Source organism: Aquarana catesbeiana, linkage group LG03, assembly GCF_042186555.1.
Source record: "Aquarana catesbeiana isolate 2022-GZ linkage group LG03, ASM4218655v1, whole genome shotgun sequence".
Taxonomy (NCBI): domain Eukaryota; kingdom Metazoa; phylum Chordata; class Amphibia; order Anura; family Ranidae; genus Aquarana; species Aquarana catesbeiana.
Genome location: NC_133326.1, coordinates 9,433,002 through 9,452,559, shown reverse-complemented (window position 1 = coordinate 9,452,559; position 19,558 = coordinate 9,433,002). Strand labels below are relative to the sequence as shown.

At 44.5% G+C, this 19,558-nt stretch overlaps 1 protein-coding gene across 2 annotated transcripts in view; it reads right to left on the bottom strand.

Moving 5' to 3' along the window:
- RASGRF1 (Ras protein specific guanine nucleotide releasing factor 1) overlaps nucleotides 1-19,558 on the bottom strand; it is a 168,580-nt gene that overhangs the window by 97,860 nt on the left and 51,162 nt on the right. For both annotated transcript variants that reach the window (XM_073618247.1, XM_073618248.1), the window contains exons 4-8: nucleotides 11,875-11,964; nucleotides 10,150-10,403; nucleotides 6,159-6,238; nucleotides 5,875-6,068; nucleotides 2,061-2,170 (exon numbers count right to left, since the gene is read on the bottom strand). In XM_073618247.1, coding sequence (XP_073474348.1) covers nucleotides 2,061-2,170; nucleotides 5,875-6,068; nucleotides 6,159-6,238; nucleotides 10,150-10,403; nucleotides 11,875-11,964 — 728 coding nt within the window. The remainder of the gene's footprint in view (nucleotides 1-2,060; nucleotides 2,171-5,874; nucleotides 6,069-6,158; nucleotides 6,239-10,149; nucleotides 10,404-11,874; nucleotides 11,965-19,558) is intronic.

Here is a 19,558-nt window from a genome sequence, read left to right as displayed (position 1 = left end):
GCTTTGGCCATACTTCTCCTTTAACTAGTTGCTTGATTATTGTTCCGAGAGCAGGTCTAATAGAATGTAATCAAGCAACTCATGGGCAGATTGCTAAGCTAAAGTCTACACCAGAGTTTCTCAACCAGCTAACAAAGCAAACAGAATATTGGCATTAAAAAGGGGATCAACTCCAGAGAGAAATCAATAATTCTCCCGCTCTACAAGACTCTGGTCCGGCCGCACCTGGAGTATGATGCCCAATTCTGGGCACCAGTCCTCAGGAAGAATGTACTGGAAATGGAGCGAGTACAAAGAAGGGGAGCAAAGCTAATAAAGGGTCTGGAGGATCTTAGTTATGAGGAAAGGTTGCGAGCACTGAACTTATTCTCTCTGGAGAAGAGACGCTTGAGAGGGGATATGATTTCAATATACAAATACCGGACTGGTGACCCCACAATAAAACTGGATAAAACTTTTTCGCGGAAGGGAATTTAAAAAGACTCGTGGCCACTCATTAAAATTAGAAGAAAAGAGGTTTAACCTTAAACTACGTAGAGGTTCTTTACTGTAAGAGCGGCAGGGATGTGGAATTCCCTTCCACAGGCGGTGGTCTCAGCGGGGGGCATCGATAGTTTAAAAAAACTATTAGATAAGCATCTGAATGACAGCAACATACAGGGATATGCAATGTAATACTGACATATAATCACACACATAGGTTGGACTTGATGGACTTGTGTCTTTTTTCAACCTCACCTACTATGTAACCAGGGTTCCTCCAAAGGTTGCTAGGGGTTCTTTGAGCAATGAGTAATTTCTACCTCTCAGGTAGGTTCTCACTGACACCATTGATGTTTTTAGCATTGTTAGGGGGTAATTCTTCCCAATGACCACAAATGTAAGGAGCATTCTTCCCACTGACCATCACACTAATGTATCATGAGCTGTGTGATCCCCTGCTGACCATGTTTGCTTATCTCAACACTGACACAAATAATGCAATAAAGATGGCTCCTGGTTTATCAGCCCACTAGCCATCAGTTACACACTCTTAAAAGGGACAGCTGCCTCTGCACCACGTACAGAAGGGCCCCAACAAAAGGTGGTCAACATTGACAGTTAGGAGCCAGGTACTCTGCAGCCCTCCAGGGGTACCCCTTTGTCAAGGCTGCATATGCCCTCCTTCTATTGTATGCGTAGTGTGTGGACATAAACCTTTCTTCTTTTGGGTTAGTTGATGCCGATATTGTAACCCTGTTTGTACCAGTTATAATTTGGTTTAACAATACTATAGTTTAGTCGATTGCCATCTTATGTTCACTTTTTCTAGTACAGCATCTTTAAACCCTTGTGATTACCTGATTATTTATTTGTGCATTGTTTAACTGCATTATCTGATCTTTTTAGCTATCTGTAAAGAGGGCAATTTTTCCCCAATGACCACAAATGTAAGGAGCAATCTTCCCACTGACCATCACACTAATGTATCATGAGTTGTACATATAGTCATTTTTAGCAGGGGTTCCCTGAGACAGGAAAGTTATTTCAAGGGTTCCTCTGTGTTGAAAAGGTTCAAGAAAGGCTGGACTACACCATCCAGTGGCCAGCTCCATCCCTGGAACATGCATGTCTAATGGGTTCCAGGGATGTGTTCCTTCACTTTTGCAACCAGCAGACGGCTGGATGTGTGAACACCCCCCCCGCTGGCTGAATAACCGAACATAATAAAATAGTGGCAGCCACCTCTACAGGGGTGGAAAGGGGACATGTACACATTTTCAAAGTAAGAAAAAAAAAAAAAGATATTTCAACATTACGAATACAATGTTGCGAGTCAGCTATTAATACTTCATGTAATGAATGTGACTTTAGTACTCCTTTAAGCTGTAGCTGCAGAACAGCACGTTTCACCGCCTCAAAAATACAGTTATTGGTATTCTGTCACACCACCCTAACCACACCCTGTACCATCTGGACGCACCCTTTGCCAACTGGCATTAGTGGCTGTCCTGGGACATAATGAAGGGTTGGCAAATATAAAAATAAAAAAAACAACACACACATACATTCTATCTCACCTTGACAGCTCTTCCAGCTTGGATTTGGCATAATCTAGGCTGTTACGTTCAACGTGTTCATGAGGCGTGTGAGCGAGGAGCTCATGTAGAGTCAGGATATAACGAGGAATCTAAGAAAAGAAGACGAGAAGATTCACTGAATCTCTTATAGGCGATAATGTGTCCAACAGGGGTATACCTACAGGGGCTGTCATAGCGACCCTGCTCCCTTCTCCAGGGGGTCCATGCATTCCCCCTCCCCCCCGTATGCCTGGGTAGGAGGTAGGGTTGCCACCTATTCTGCAAGCCAATCCCGAACATTCTTGTACCCATAAGATATGCTTACAATGCTGAGCCACGTAAGTAAGTATCTCACAGACATGTATAAACCTCAGAACAAAAATTAAAAAATAAAACTCTTTCAATACATATGACTTGTGGACTGAATGCAAAAAAAACGATTCCTCTATCCACACAAATTAGGTGGATGGAGGAATTTCCTCCCTCCTCAGGGGGAGGGGCCAGAGGATCTGGCCATTTGTGATTAGTGCTCTGTGTGACGAATCAACAGATCGCCCGACTCGACTGTGGAGGGGAAGGGATCCCGCTGACTGGGGGGGAGGGGGGGGTAGTAGAGTGTTCCTCCTGCGCGGGACAGTTAGCCACAGTTCAGTGTGAATAAATGTGTCCGGGTTTCAAGCAGTCTGAAACCCGGACACATGGTCCAAAACCCGGACTGTCCGGGTAAATCCTGGTCAGGTGGCAACCCTAGTAGGAGGGCAGCGGCATGTAGAGGAACCGATCCCTCCATGAAGCCTCCGAATGCCCGCTTCTCTTCCTCTCCCTCCCACAGACATTCAAAAGCTGCAGGAGGGAAATGACGGGGATCAGTTCCTCCACATGCCGCTCCCACCGCCTACCTATCCTTGTCCTGCTGCCCCAGGACTCATATGTGACCTTCTCTGTCCCCCCCCCCGGGGTTTCCCCCTCCCCCCCGGGGTTTCCCCCTTCCACCGGCCGCTGCAGGGGATCTGTCAGGATGGAGAGTGGGCAAGGAGCCGGTAAATTTGTCATTCACTGGCCCCTTGTTTTAATGAATAGAGTCGGTGATTGGTACCGATCACTGACTTTTTTTTTCTTTTCTTTAACCAATTAAAGACCGCAAGATTTTCCCCCTTAATGACCGGGTCATTTTTTGCGATACGGCACTGCGTCGCTTTAACTGACAATTGCGCGGTCGTGCGACGCTGTACCCAAACACAATTGAGGTCCTTTTTTTCACACAAATAGAGCTTTCTTTTGGTGGTATTTGATCACCTCTGTGGTTTTTATTTTTTGCGCTATAAACAAAAAAAGACCGACAATTTTGTCATGTTACAACCAAAAACGTAAATGTATTTTATTGGGATTTTATGTGATAGACCAACACAAAGTGGCACATAATTGTAAAGTGGAAGGAAAATAATAAATGGTTTTCAACATTTTTTACAAATAAATATGTGAAAAGTGTGGGGGGGGGGCATTTGTATGGCGCCCCCCGGAGTCAATACTTTGTAGAACCCCCTTTCTCTGCAAGTCTTTTTGGGGATGTCTCTACCGGCTTTGCACATCTAGAGAGGGACATTTTTGCCCATTCTTCTATGTCAAATATCTCAAGCTCTGTCAGATTGGATGGAGAGCGTCTGTGAACAGCAATTTTCAAGTCTTGCCACAGATTCTCAATGTGATTTAGGTCTGGACTGTGACTGGGCCATTCTAACACATGAATATGCTTTGATCTTAACCATTCCATTGTAGCTCTGGCTGTATGTTTCGGGTCGTTGTCCTGCTGGAAGGTGAACCTCCACCCCAGTCTCAAGTCTTTTGTAGACTCTAATGGCCCGTACACACGGTCGGATTTTCCGATGGAAAATGTCCGATCGGAGCGTGTTGTCGGAAATTCCAACTGTGTGTGGGCTCCATCGGACATTTTCCATCGGATTTTCCAACACACAAAGTTGGAGAGCAGGAGATAAAATTTTCCGACAACAAAATCCGTTGTCGGAAATTCCGATCGTGTGTACACAAATCTGACGGACAAAGTGCCACGCATGCTCAGAATAAATAAAGAGATGAAAGCTATTGGCCACTGCCCCGTTTATAGTCCCGACGTACATGTTTTACGTCACCGCGTTTAGAACGATCGGATTTTCCGACAACTTTGTGTGACCGTGTGTATGCAAGACAAGTTTGAACCAACATCCGTCGGAAAAAATCCTAGGATTTTGTTGTCGGAATGTCTGAACAAAGTCCGACCGTGTGTACGCCCTATTACAGGTTTTCTTCTAAGACTGCCCTGTATTTGGCTCCATCCATCTTCCCATCAACTCTGACCAGCTTCCCTGTCCCTGCTGAAGAAAACCATCCCCACCACATGATGTTGCCGCCACCATGTTTCACGGTGGGGATGGTGTGTTCAGGGTGATGTGCAGTGATACTTTTTCAAGGCACTGTGATGTATCCTGTATGTATACAATGTATTATATAATGTATCGTGTATGTATAAATGGTAGTATATAATATATTCTGTATATATTCAATGTATTATATAATGTTACCTGTATGTATACAATGTATCTATTTCTCCATTGAAGAGAAGAAAAACAAACACAGAGGGGGCTATACAGTGACTGAGCATTGTGACAGCCAATCACAGGCTATCACAGCGTTCAGGTGGTAGCAGTGGCGGCTGGTGCTCAACATTTTTGATGGGTCACAAAATGAAATATACTGAAAAAAACAAACAAACATCAAATGCAGCCACTGTGACCCCCGCCTGCCCGCTGTCTGCCCGGCACTTACCCCATCTTGGTGGCGGGTCAGGCAGCGAGTGACGGCCGCAAGCTATGTGGGACGAGCAGCAGGTCCTCCATGCTTCTTTGTGTCTCTTCTTACGTTACGCTAGGCGGCCAATAGGATCGCCTCTGCCTTCAGCCAATCAGGTGACAGGTATTAGACCCGTGCTTCCTGATTGGCGGAGAGGCAGTTCAGTGTTAGAAAAGCAAATATTCATTTGCTTTTCTAACACATCTGGGTGGGCTCTGGACGCAGTGCTCTGTGCTCCGAGTCCACGTTTTTTGAAGCCTATTAAAGCCTATGGCTCTAATCAGGTGTAAAAAAAAAAAAAAAAAAAAAAAAAAAACACCCCCGCCGCTGTAATTCAGGTGCCCGGCATCTGAAAATGGGCCGGACGCCTGAATAGGGGGTGGCAGCAGCGGCCGTGGATAGATTAATGCAATGCATCTATTTATTAGTCATATGGGGGGGTGGCGTGACACCGCCACTGGGTGGTAGGAAACTGCTCCTCCCAGCTCCTGATCGTTAGTACAAGACCCAGAGCTGTCTGACAGCTCGATCTCTGTGCTGGGCGTGCACCACGATCCCAGCACACAGTAGCGCATATATGTGAAAAAGACCCACTTCCGTGAGGCTACATATATGCGTATGCTCAGCAGAAAGGGGGTTCATCTGTACTGACCAGAGGAATTAAGGGAAAGGTGGGGGGGGGGGTTGTATGAAACCTTGAAATACATGAAGTGAAGGTGGCTTTGGAGGGCAGAATTCTCTATACGAAGTGAAGATCAAGAAAACGGGGACATGACCTCAAACTAGCAGAAGGGAAGTTCTAGTATTAAATGAGAGAACAATGAGTTAATACGTGGATCTATACGAAAAAATAATAATCATAATATTTCATTAATTTAGAAAAAAAAATGGGTCAGACTAGATGAAGCGAGACTCTTCTATGTGTCCTAATGCAGCACATGAATGGAGGTATGAATTGCAGATTACTGACCTGGAACATGGGGTAGGTGAGGAAGGTCTCCAGGGTTCGCTCCTCGCAGTCCGGTTTGGCTTCATATTGTTTCAGTAGTTTGTCGAAGTCTCGGTTCTGCTTGCAGTGGGCCAGGATCTGCAGGCTGTACTGATGGTTCCGTACAAACTCCTGGTAAATGTTTAACATCGGCAGGAGGATGTCAAACAGATCAGCTGGAAAGACAATGATGGAGAGATGTGTAACCCATCACCCCGGGGACTGACAGCAGAGTAATGACCAGAGAGAAGAAGACCATTCCTCACCCAACACCAGCGTGGGCCAGCTGGAGATCCGTGCCTTCAGACCTTGATAGAAGATCTGGTGCAGAAACATGATGGTCTCACTGGAATAAAGACGGTTGTATGAATTACACATGTGCAGAGCGAAAAACATTTGTTTTGTTTCGATACGTTAAGTAACTCATTTTGTTTTGTTGCATTCGTAACAAAATTTGTTTCATTTATTCGTTTTCGCCTGGATTTGAATTCTTCCAATGGATTCAAAGTATTTGAATAGAAAACAATGAATCAATCCAAACTCATTGTGAAGAATAGCTGGTTCTGTTCTATTTAAAATTCAAATTTCTGAAAAATGCTATATTCTATTCTATTTTTTTTATTCTATTCTTTTGTTTTCTATTCTGTTCTTTTATTTTATTTTCTATTCTTTTCCTTTAATTTTATTTTCTATTTTATTTTATTTTCTATTATTTTCAATTCTTTTATATTCTATTTTTATTTTCTATTCTATAATTTTCTAGTCTTTTATTTTCTATTTTATTTTCTATTCTTTTATTTTCTATTCTTATTTTCTACTTGTTTTTATTTTATATTCTGTTATATTATGAGCCTTCCTTCCCTACCTCCATAAATGAGCCTCCCCACCTCCCTCGTTAAACCTTCCCTGCCCACCTCCATCAATGAGCATTTCCTCCCTCCCCCTTCCATCAATGAGCCTTCCCTCCCCCCTTCCATCAATGAGCCTTCTCTCCCCCCTTCCATCAATGAGCCTTCTCTCCCCCCTTCCATCAATGAGCCTTCTCTCCCCCCTTCCATCAATGAGCCTTCCCTCCCCACCTCCATAAAATGAGCCTTCCCACCTCTCTCAATAAACCTTCCCTCCCCACCTCCATCAATGAGCCTTCCCTCCCCACCTCCATAAATGAGCCTTCCCTCTCCCCTTCCATCAATGAGCATCCCCACTTCCATCAATGAGTCTTCCCTCCCCCTTCCATCAATGAGCCCCCCCCCCCCAACCATCAATGAGCCTCTTCTCCCCACCTCCCTCAATAAACCTTCCCTCCCCACCTCCATCAATGAGCCTTACCTCCCCAACTCCATCAATGAGCCTTCCCTCCCCACCTCCATCAATGAGCCTTCCCTCCCCACCTCCATCAATGAGCCTTACCTCCCCACCTCCATCAATGAGCCTTCCCTCCCCACCTCCATCAATGACCCTTCCCTCCCCCCTTCCATCAATGAGCATCCCCACTTCCATCAATGAGTCTTCCCTCCCCCTTCCATCAATGAGCCCCCCCCCCCAACCATCAATGAGCCTGTTCTCCCCACCTCCCTCAATAAACCTTCCCTCCCCACCTCCATCAATGAGCCTTCCCTCCCCACCTCCATCAATGACCCTTCCCTCCCCCCTTCCATCAATGAGCATCCCCACTTCCATCAATGAGTCTTCCCTCCCCCTTCCATCAATGAGCCCCCCCCCCAACCATCAATGAGCCTGTTCTCCCCACCTCCCTCAATAAACCTTCCCTCCCCACCTCCATCAATGAGCCTTACCTCCCCAACTCCATCAATGAGCCTTCCCTCTCCCCACCTCCATCCTTGAGCCTTCTCTCCCCCCTTCCCTCAATGAGCCTCCCCCTCCCTCCTGCCATCAATGAGCCCCCCACCCAAACCATCAATGAGCCTCCCCTCCCCACCTCCTTCAATATACCTTCCCTCCCCACCTCCCTCAATAAACCTTCCCTCCCCCACCTCCATCAATGAGCCAACCCCCCCACCTCCAATGAGTCGACCCCCCCCCCACCTCCATCAATGAGCCTTCCCTCCCCACCTCCATAAATGAGCCTTCCCTCCTCACCATCAATGAGCGTTCTCTCCCACCTCCATCAATGAGCCAACCCCCCCACCTCCAATGAGCCAAACCCCCCCCCCCACATCCATTAATGAGCCTTACCTCCCCACCTCCATAAATAAGCCTTCCCTCCTCACCATCAATTAGCCTTCCCTCCCATCTCCATCAATGAGCCTTCCCTCCCACCTCCATCAATGACCCTTCCCCCCCACCTCCATCAATGACCCTTTGCCCCCACCTCCATCAATGAGCCTTCCCCTTCCAAAACAAGGCATTTGCCTTGGGCGGTATTTTTCAGGGGGCAGTGCAGACCTCAGGCAGAAGGACAGAGGGGGCTCTTTAACCACTTCCCATCCTTTCGGTGGTTGTACCTGGGATGATGCCTGCAGCTGCATCACCCCGGTATAGTTTTTTAGAGCCATCGGCCGGCTCTCTTGTAATAGCAATTGGAGCACCTTACTATCTATTACAAGCAGCAGGAGGGGACATCCCGGGACATCCCCCCTCCCCCCACCTTCTACGGCTCTCTGTGGCTCTCCCGTCCCACCAGAAGACCCAAGTGACCAGCCGGCACATCCGCTGGCTGACTGGACAGCCAAGAGAGGGAGGGGGGACTCTGCTGGGCACCCTGTGGACGTATGGGGGAGGGGGGACTCTGCTGGGCACCCCGTGGACGTATGGGGGAGGGGGGACTCTGCTGGGCACCCCGTGGACGTATGGGGGAGGGGGGACTCTGCTGGGCACCCCGTGGACGTATGGGGGAGGGGGGACTCTGCTGGGCACCCCGTGGACGTATGGGGGGGGGGACTCTGCCTGGCACCCCTGGACATATGGAGGGGGGGGACTCTGCCTGGCACCCCTGGACATATGGAGGGGGGACTCTGCTGGGCACCCCTGGACATATGGAGGGGGACTCTGCTGGGCACCCCTGGACATATGGAGGGGGACTCTGCTGGGCACCCCTGGACATATGAAGGGGGACTCTGCTGGGCACCCCTGGACATATGAAGGGGGACTCTGCTGGGCACCCCTGGACATATGGAGGGGGACTCTGCTGGGCACCCCTGGACATATGAAGGGGGACTCTGCTGGGCACCCCTGGACATATGGAGGGGGACTCTGCTGGGCACCCCTGGACATATGGAGGGGGACTCTGCTGGGCACCCCTGGACATATGGAGGGGGACTCTGCTGGGCACCCCTGGACATATGGAGGGGGACTCTGCTGGGCACCCCTGGACATATGGAGGGGGACTCTGCTGGGCACCCCTGGACATATGGAGAGGACTCTGCTGGGTACCCCTGGACATATGGAGGGGGACTCTGCTGGGCACCCCTGGACATATGGAGGGGGACTCTGCTGGGCACTCCTGGACATATGGAGGGGGACTCTGCTGGGCACCCCTGGACATATGGAGGGGGACTCTGCTGGGCACCCCTGGACATATGGAGAGGACTCTGCTGGGTACCCCTGGACATATGGAGGGGGACTCTGCTGGGCACCCTTGGACATATGGTGGGGACTATGCTGGGCACCCCTGGACATATGGAGGGGGACTCTGCTGGGCACCCCATGGATGAAAGGGGGGATTCTGCTGGGCACCCCTGTGGACATATGAGGGGGGGGAACTCTGCTGGGCACCCTGTGGATGTAAAGGGGGGGGACTCTGCTGGGCACTCCTGGATGTAAGGGGGGGCACTTTGCTGGGCACCCCTAAATATAAGGAGGTTCTTTATAAAATGGATTTTGTTTTTAGCCCGCAAAATATTTGTAAAATATACAAAATATACAACTTAGTGAAAAGTTTGGAGACCCCCCTCCCCCCACTTTAGCGGAATAGACAACAATCTGACATCAGAAAATTAATTCAAGGCTGTTAAAAATTCTTTTCATCCTGCACCATCCTGTGCTGCATTACACTCAACAGGTGGCAATCCTGAAATAGATTTTCTTGCAGCAATCTAATTATTAAGGATGCAGATGCTGCCGACAGAAACAAAGGTGCGCCCTCTAATGGCAAATCTGGGTATGACTTTTTAAACAACAACTACAGTATATATAATACACCCCGAGAGTTCACAGAGCGAAAACACATTCATATGCTCTAAAAAAAATGTTCCCTCTTCCAACCAGCTCCCTAAAATCTGACGCAGACATCCTCACCTGTTCAGAAAGATGCTGCTGACATCATCGTGGGTGATAGGTGGCTTCTTGGAACTCGCCGCCATTCGCAGAGGTCGCAGGAAGTTGTTGACCAAAATATGCAGCTGCTGAACATATTCCGACTCCGCTTCCAGCATGCTGAACACAACCTGGTTCCTCTTGCGCATGCTGTCCGCATGGGGAGACCTGGAGTAATCCTGGATTATGCTTTTCCATTTCCGCCGGCATAGCCAGCCCCGCAGAAAGCTCTGTACCTGCGGACGAAACACATACGGGACATATTACTAAAAAAAATCACAGATATTCATCCGACAAAGTTGAATTGACATTAATGTGTGAATGCTGGCAAAATCAAATGTTACTAGGCTATTTTCTAAGGGACGATATCCGCTTTATGGCCACTAGATGGAGCTGACAATCAAAAAATAAGTGGACAAAAGATATCTCCCATGGAACTTTGTTGCAGCAATAGAAATCACACAATTACAAATTGGTGTATAAAAAGTAAAAAAAATTGTCTGGTCTGGACACTTCACGTCCTGATCTTATACCATTCCTACAATATACATATACTGCAGGGATACGTGAAATTATTAAAATAAAATGGCATATCCACCAAGTCAACCCAACGCTTTTCAACTTATATAAAGTCTTCATCAGGGGAAAAGGAAGTGAAAGCAACCAAAGATATGAACGTGACAGGATGTCCAGACCGACAAGTAATGGCTCAGTGGTGCAGTGCACACGGGTCTCAGCCCAATCCAGACCTCAAGCCCCACAGAAGATCAAGGGCCTATCAAGGAGAAGGCAACAGAAGCGGCTTGCTCGTGGAGTGGAGTCCATGCTGTCAACCCATGCTGGATGGCTTTATAGGAGATTGCTCTCCTTTTGCTGCGGTTAGCTACCATCCAGCTCTATACATATATTTTGTGGCCTCTTACTCTTCCATTAGTGAATGCGAGCAAGCCGCCTCTGCTGCCTTCTCCTTGATAGGCCATTGATCTTCTGTGGGGCTTGAGGTCTGAGTTGGGCTGAGACCCGTGTGGTCTGCACCACTCAGCCATTACTTGTTGGTCTGGACATCCAGTCACGTTCATATCTTTGATTGCTTTCACTTCCTTAACCCCTGATGAAGACTTTATATAAGTTGAAACGTGTTGGATTGACTTGGTGGATATGCAATTTATTTTACCAATTTCACGTATCCCTGCAGTACATCTATATTGTAGGAATGGTATATAATCAGGACGTGACATGTCTAGATCAGCCAATTGTTCAATAAAAGTTTTTTTTACTTTTTATACACCAATGTGTAATTGTGTGATTTCTATTGCTGCAACAAAGTCCTATGGAAGATATCTTTTGTCTAGTGTATCAGGGATGGAGCAGCCTTCTTCCAATGATATAATTGCTACAATCAAAAATAAGTATTCATTTCCTAGGATATTCAGCTCCATCTAATGGACATAACGTGGTATTTTCCTGATTCACGCCAGGAGTATGTATGAAGAACATCCGACCTGGAAAGAAACTAGCCTACTAACAATTGACTTTCCCAGCATTTGTACAGAACGAATGTACATGCATTTTAGCAGAACGATTTTTTGTTTTTTTTAATCAATACATGCCTATTTATTTAGTTGACAGGTTACAAACTAATACCATCAAATGTACTGATACAGGTTCTGCAATGTGATGTGCAAATAACCACAAATACTTCTTTACCTTCTTTATCTTCTTAATGTCGGTGTCTTCGGTCTGAGCGTTGCTCGGTGTTGATTGGATACGCTCATTGTCCTTCAGTAATGATGCAATCTGTAAGAAATAATCAGAAATGAACAAATGACAAAAAATAAATAAATTGAGCAAACGATTGACTAAGGTTGAGATTTACTTAGGCCAGCAAAGCTACAATTGTGTCAAACTTGTGACCATGTCCAAACGACCTTCCTATCAAACGCCAAAGTCCATGACACACATTTAGGGGGGTCTATTTAAAATAAATAAATAAATGAAATAAAAAAAATCGCTGGACGAATGTCACAAACATTCACCCAGCTCTCACAAATTTTGACCATCATTTTGTACCTAAAATGTTGATTTCCTATGACCATCAGCTCCATCTAGTGGCCATAATGTGGTATTTTTCCTGAAATTCATCAAACAGGGAACATACCACATTATTACCACTAGATGAAGCCAACAATCATATGAAGCCACTTTATTAAACAAAATACAATCAGAATTTGCAAGGGCTAGGCGAATGCTTGTGACATTCATCCAGCAATCTTTTATAAACAGACCCCCCCTCATAAGTAAATACAAAATTCAATGAGGGTCAAAAATTGTCTCTTTTTTTTTCATGTCAATTAGGTCTATTAATTAAAAAAAAAATGCTGGAAGAATGTCATAAGCATTTGCCCAACTCTCACAAAGTTTGACTATATTTTTGCCTAATATGTTGATTTCTTCTGATCATCCCCTCCATCTAGTGGACAAAATACTGTATTTTTCCTGAATTACCAAAGTCAGAGTATATACCACATTATGGCCACTAGATGGAGCTGACAATCAATCATAGAAAGTCACTGTATTGAGCAAAATTATGTACAGAATTTGTGAGGGCTGTGGAATTACTTACTTTTCTTATAAATAACCCCCTGTATATATGCACAGATTCACTGGGGGTCAAAAAAAAAAAAAAAAAAAGTATTTTTGTTAACGTTATATAGTGGTCTGTTTATAAAACATTTGCTGGATGAATGTCACAAGCTTTGGCCTTGTTCTCATTAATTTTTTTTCAGTATTTTGCTTAATGTGTTGATCCTACGATCATCAGCTCCATCTAGTGACCATAATGTGGTATTTTTCCCTAAAACACCTCAATCAAGGAATATACCACATTATTGACACTAGATGGAGCCGATAATCATAGGAAGCCACTTTATTAAACAAAATACAGTCAGAACTTGTGAGGGCTGGGCAAATGCTTGTGACGTTCGCCCAGCAAATATTTATAAAAACAAAACAAATACTCAATGGGGGGGGGTCAAAAAAAAGTTTTGGGCTTTTTTCCCCATATATTTAGAGGCCTATTTATTTAAAAAAAAAACAAAAAGAAAATGCTAGACGAATGTCATAAAATGCCATAAAATGTCATAAAATGCTTATGACATTCGTCCAGCATTTTGTTTTTTTTGTTTTTTTTTGCAGCCACCTCTCACAACTTTTGACCATAATTTTGCTTAATATTTTGATTTCCCATGATCCTCAGCTCTATCTACTGGTAATAATCCTGTATTTTTCCTGAAATACCCAAGTCAGGGTATATACTGCATTATGGCCACTAGATGGCGCCGACAATCCTAAGAAAGTAGACGTGCACTGCCGAAAAAATTGTTAGTTTTCGTTTCATTCATTTTTTTTTTTTTTGCTGTTTTTTGGGTCATTCAATATGATTGCAATTCGTAAATTAGAAAATCAGAAAATAAGAAAGAAAGAAAGAAAATCCGAAAATTCGAAAGAATAACGAACAAACTAACTAATAATAACTATTAAATTATAGGTATTGGAATTTCCAATCAAATTTGGCTGTTAGTGAACGTAACGAATACGAATTTATCTGAAGTTACAAATTAGACCGAAATAACGAATGCCGCATCTAAACAAATGGAACGGAACAAATTAATAATAAATAATTATGCGACTTACTACTCACCTGTAATGATTCTTGACCACCAATTGCTTATAATTATCCAGTGTTTTGTAACAATATGTTCATTTTTAACTATGTCATATTAATAAAAATTGTATTTTATTTATAATACGGTAATTGCGCATTCTTAAATTTTGACACTGCTAAAGTCCCTTCAATGTCCTTCCCCCCTTGTTTTGTTTTTAATATTATTATTTAATTTTATGAATTCCTTATGTTCCATTCGTTTAGTTACGAATTATCCGAAATAACGAATGCCGTATCGAAATGAATGGAACATAAGGAATTGATAAAATTAAATAGTAATAATGAAAACTTTTCATTATTATTATTTATTATTAATTTGTTACTATCCATTAGTTTAGATGTGGCATTCGTTATTTCGGATAATTCGTAACTTTGGATAAATTCGTATTTGTTATGTTCACTAACAGCCAAATTTGAAAGGAAATTCCAATACCTATAATTTAATAGTTAGTAATAGTTAAGTCATTATTTCAGATTTTCAAATTTTCGGGTTTTCGAATTTCAAATTTACGGATTTTCAAATTTTGGAATATTCGAATTTAGAAATATTCGGAAAAATTTGTTAAATGGGTTTTCGTTAATTCGTATAATTCCGAATTAACGAATTTGTCGAAATTAGTTAAAAAATGAATTTGGAACAAAATGAATTGCACTAATTGTCAAATAACAAGTCACGGCATTAGGCAAAATACAGCGAGAATTTGTGAGGATTGTGATTACTTTTCTTATAAATAAATCCCCTGTATGTAATGCACAGATTCACTGGGGGGGGGGGCATCTCCAAAAAAATAGATATCATTGTAAAAAGTAAATTTATTTAAATAACTCAATTCAAAAAGTTAAACTCATATTCTATAGATTCATTACACACACAGTGATATATTCCAAGCATTTCTTTCTTTTAACCACTTGCTTACTGGGCACTTTCACCCCCCTTCCTGCCCAGGCCAATTTTCAGCTTTCAGCGCTGTCACACTTAGAATGACATTTGCGCGGTCATATAACACTGTACCCAAATTACATTTTTATCATTATTTTCACACAAAAAGAGCTTTCTTTTGGTGGCGTTTAATCACTGCTGGGTTTTAATTTTTTTGTTAAAAAAAAACAAAATTTGGAAAAACAAAAACAAAAAAGTTTTATTGTACGTTATAAAATTTAGCAAACAGGTAATTTTTCTCCTTCATTGATTTGCGCTGACGAGGCTGCACTGATGGGCATTGATGGACACTAAGAGCCCTTTCACACTGGGGCGGCGTCGGCGGTAAGCGGCCGAGAAAGGGTTAAATACCACTGCAAAGGCTGGCGGTATAGCCGCGCCGTCCCATTGATTTCAATGGGCAGGAGCGGTGAAGGAGCGGTATACACTCCGCTCCTTCACCACTCCGAAGATGCTGCTGGCAGGACTTTTTTTACCGTCCGGCCAGCGCATCGCTCCAGTGTGAAAGCAGCGGCACTTTCGGGTCGGTTTGCAGGCGCTATTATTAGCGCAATAGCGCCTGCAAACCGCCCCAGTGTGAAAGGGCTCTAATAGTTGGCACTGATGGGCAGTAATAGGGCGACACTGATAGGTGGCACTGGTGGGCATTGATAGGTGGCACTGATGGGAGAACCTGATAGGCGGCACTGATTGATAGTACTGGTGGGCACTGATTGGTGGCAATAATATGCAGTAGCATGTGGCACTGGTGTGCACAAATGAGGCAGCGGTGGCTCTCCCTGTTCAGGACCGATATCCCTTTGACAGAAGCCGGTGATCACTGATTAGCGATCTTCTGTTTACATCACGTGATCAGCTGTCATTGGCTGATCCCGTGGCAAGAGGCCGAGATCGGCCCCTTACTCCGATTTGTGATGAGCAGAGCCTCACTGACCCGGTGATCACAGAGCACGCCTCAGGGGGACGCGTAGGCAGCTAATGGACGGGAGGATGTCTATTGACCCCCTCCCAGCAATTAAGGCCCGCACTTTTCTTTTGGCTATAGCTCAGGCAGGAAATGGTTAATGTTGATGATTATGGCTTACAGCGAGTGAAAATCCAAAATTCAGTATCTCAGAAAATGAGAATATTGTGAAATAGTTGAATATTGAAGACTCGCGGTGTTACACTCTAATCAGCTAATTATCTCAAAGCACCTGTAAAGGTTTCCCGAGTCTGTAAATGGTCTCTCTGTCTGGTTCAGTAGGTTACACAATAACGGGGAAGACCGCTGACTTGACAGTTGTCCAGAAGACAGTCACTGACAGGAGGGTAAGTCACAAAAGATCATTGCTAAAGAAGCTGGCTGTTCACAGAGTGCTGTATCCAAGCATATTAATGGAAAGTGGAGTGGAAGGAAAAAGCGTGGTAGAAAAAGGTGCACAAGCAACAGGGACAACCGCAGCCTTGTGAGGATTGTGAGGCAAAGGTCATTCAAGAATTTGAGGAAGAAGGAGTGGACTACGGCTGGTGTTAGTGCTTCAAGAGCCACCACACACACCGACCTATCCAGGACATGGGCTACAACTGTCACATTCCTTGTGTCACCCCACTCCTGAACCTGAGACCACATCACAAGTGTCTTACTTGGGCTAAGGAGAAAAAGGACTGGGCTGTTACAGCTCAGTGGTTCAAAGTCCTCTCTTCGGATGAAAGTAAATTTTGCATTTCAATAGGAAATCGCGGTCCCAGAGTCTGGAGGAGGAGTGGAGATGCACAGAATCCAAGTTTCATGAGGTCCAATGTGAAGTTTCCACAGTCAGTGATGATTTGGGGAGCCGTGTCATCTTCTGGTGTTGGTCCTCCTGTGTTTTATGAAGTCCAAAGTCAGAGCAGCCCTCTAGCAGGAAATTCTAGAGCTCTTCATACTTCCCTCTGCTGACCAGCTCTATGGAGATGCCGATTTAATTTTCCAGCAGGACTTGGCACCTCCCACACTGCCAAAACTACCAATACCTGGTCACATGATCATGGGATCACTGTGCTTGATTGACCAGCTAACTAGCCTGACCTAAACCCCATAGAGAATCTGTGGGGTATTATCAAGATGAATATGAGAGACACCAGACCCAACAATGCAGATGAGCTGAAGGCCACTATCAAAGCAACCTGGACTTCCATAACACCTCAGCAGTCCCACAGGCTGATCTCCTTCATGCCACGCCGCATTGATGCCGTAATTCATGCAAAAGAACCCCGACCAAGTATTGAGTGTATACTATACTGTACATGGACAGACTTCTCACTAAGACAACATTTCTGAATAAAAATCCTTTATTTATTAATTTTTTTTTTTTATTGGCCTTATGTAATATTCTAATTTTCTGAGATACTTAAAGAAAGAAATGCTTGAAATATATCACTCTGTGTGTAACACATCAATATAAAATATAGGAGTTCCACTTTCTGAATGGAATTACTGAAATAAATTAACTTTTTGATAATATTCAAATTTTTTGAGATGCACCTGTAGTAGAAAACACCTGTTGAAATTTCCCGTGGTGGTGAGCGGTCGGTGCACTGGCTTGTGGTGTCCTCCTAGCACCCAAGAAAGCATATACAATATCTCACAGAAATAAGTACACCCCTCAGTCACATCTCTGTAAATCTTTTCATCTATCTTTTCATGTGACAACACTGAAGAAATGACACTTGTCTACAATGTAAAGTAGTGAGTGTACAGCTTGTATAACAGTGTAAATTTGCTGTCCCCTCAAAATAACTCAATACACAGCCATTAATGTCTAAACCGCTGGCAACAAAAGTCAGTACACCCCTAAGTGAAAATCTCCAAATTGGGCCCAAAGTGTCAATATTTTGTGCGGCCACCATTATTTTCCAGCACTGCCTTAACCCTCTTGGACATGAAGTTCACCAGAGCTTCACAGGTTGCCACTGAAGTCCTCTTCCCCTCCTCCATGATGACATCACAGAGCTGGTGGATGTTAGAGACCTTGCGCTCCTCCACCTTCCGTTTGAGGATGTCCCACAGATGATCAATAGGGTTTAGGTCTGGAGACATGCTTGGCCAGTCCATCACCTTTACCCTCAGCTTCTTTAGCAAGGCAGTGGTCATCTTGGAGGTGTGTTTGGGGTGGTTATCATGTTGGAATACTGCCCTGCGGCCCAGTCTCTGAAGGGAGGGGATCATGCTCTGCTTCAGTATATCACAGTACATGTTGGCATTCATGGTTCCCTCAATGATCTGTACCTCCCCAGTGACGGCAGCACTCATGCAGCCCCAGACCATGACACTCCCACCACCATGCTTGACTGTAGACAAGACACACTTGTCTTTGTCCTCCTCACCTGGTTGCCCCCACACACGCTTGTCACCATCTGAACCAAATAAGTTTATCTTGGTCTCATCAGACCACAGGACATGGTTCCAGTAATCCATTTCCTTAGTCTGCTTGTCTTCAGCAAACTGTTTGTGGGCTTTCTTGTGCATCATCTTTAGAAGAGGCTTCCTTCTGGGATGACAGCCATGCAGACCAATTTGATGCAGTGTGCGGCGTATGGTCTGAGCACTGACAGGCTGACCCCCCACCCCTTCAACCTCTGCAGCAATGCTGGCAGCACTCATACGTCTATTTACCAAAGACAACCTCTGGATATGACGCTGAGCACGTGACCTCAACTTCTTTGGTGGATCATGGCGAGGCCTGTTCTGAGGGGAACCTGTCCTGTTATACCGCTGTATGGTCTTGGCCACCGTGCTGCAGCTCGGTTTCAGGGTCTTGGCAATCTTCTTATAGCCTAGGCCATCTTTATGTAGAGCAACAATTCTTTTTTTTCAGATCCTCAGAGAGTTCTTTGCCATGAGGTGCCATGTTGAACTTCCAGTGACCAGTATGAGAGAGGGAGAGCGATAACACCAAATTTAACACACCTGCTCCCAATTCACACCTGAGACCTTGTAACACTAATGAGTTACATGACACCGAGGAGGGAACCAATTTGGACATTTTCACTTAGGGGTGTACTGACTTTTGTTGCCAGCGGTTTAGACATTAATGGCTGTGTGTTGAGTTATTTTGAGGGGACAGCAAATTTACACTGTTATACAAGCTGTACACTCACTACTTTACATTGTAGCAAAGTGTCATTTCTTTACTTTTGTGAGATACTGTAGGTAAAAGAAAGCTGGCAGATCGATCTCCCAGAAAGCACGAGTTTATTAATCCAGGTGTAGTAGAAAATAATAAAGGGTTTACGCATTATTACGTGTAGCCTTAATCATAGCCACACTATGGCCATTGGATGGAGCCAACAATCACAGGAAATCACAATATCAAGCAAAATCTGGTTAGAATTCATTCCGGTATTCACTGAGCAATAATGATCAATAATACATTCCTTTAATAAACCGATTCCCTTTCCACCTCTCAATAATAACGTTAAAATGTATCAGGATATCATTCCTTATTTTTCAGGTTCATTAAAAAGATGGGAAAAGCTCTATCCAGGTCTATAGGAAGGAGGAATTCTGTTGCAGCGCATGATGTATGAGCCAATCAGAGAATAATCAGCCATTAGTAGGTGTCATTACCACATCAAAGTGTCAGCAGCTGTGTCACCAACATCACGTCCCAATGACACCGAGTCCCATCTATCTCCACACAAAGCGTTCCCCAATATGACGCCTGACACAAAAACTGCACTGATACCAATGATGGGGCACTATT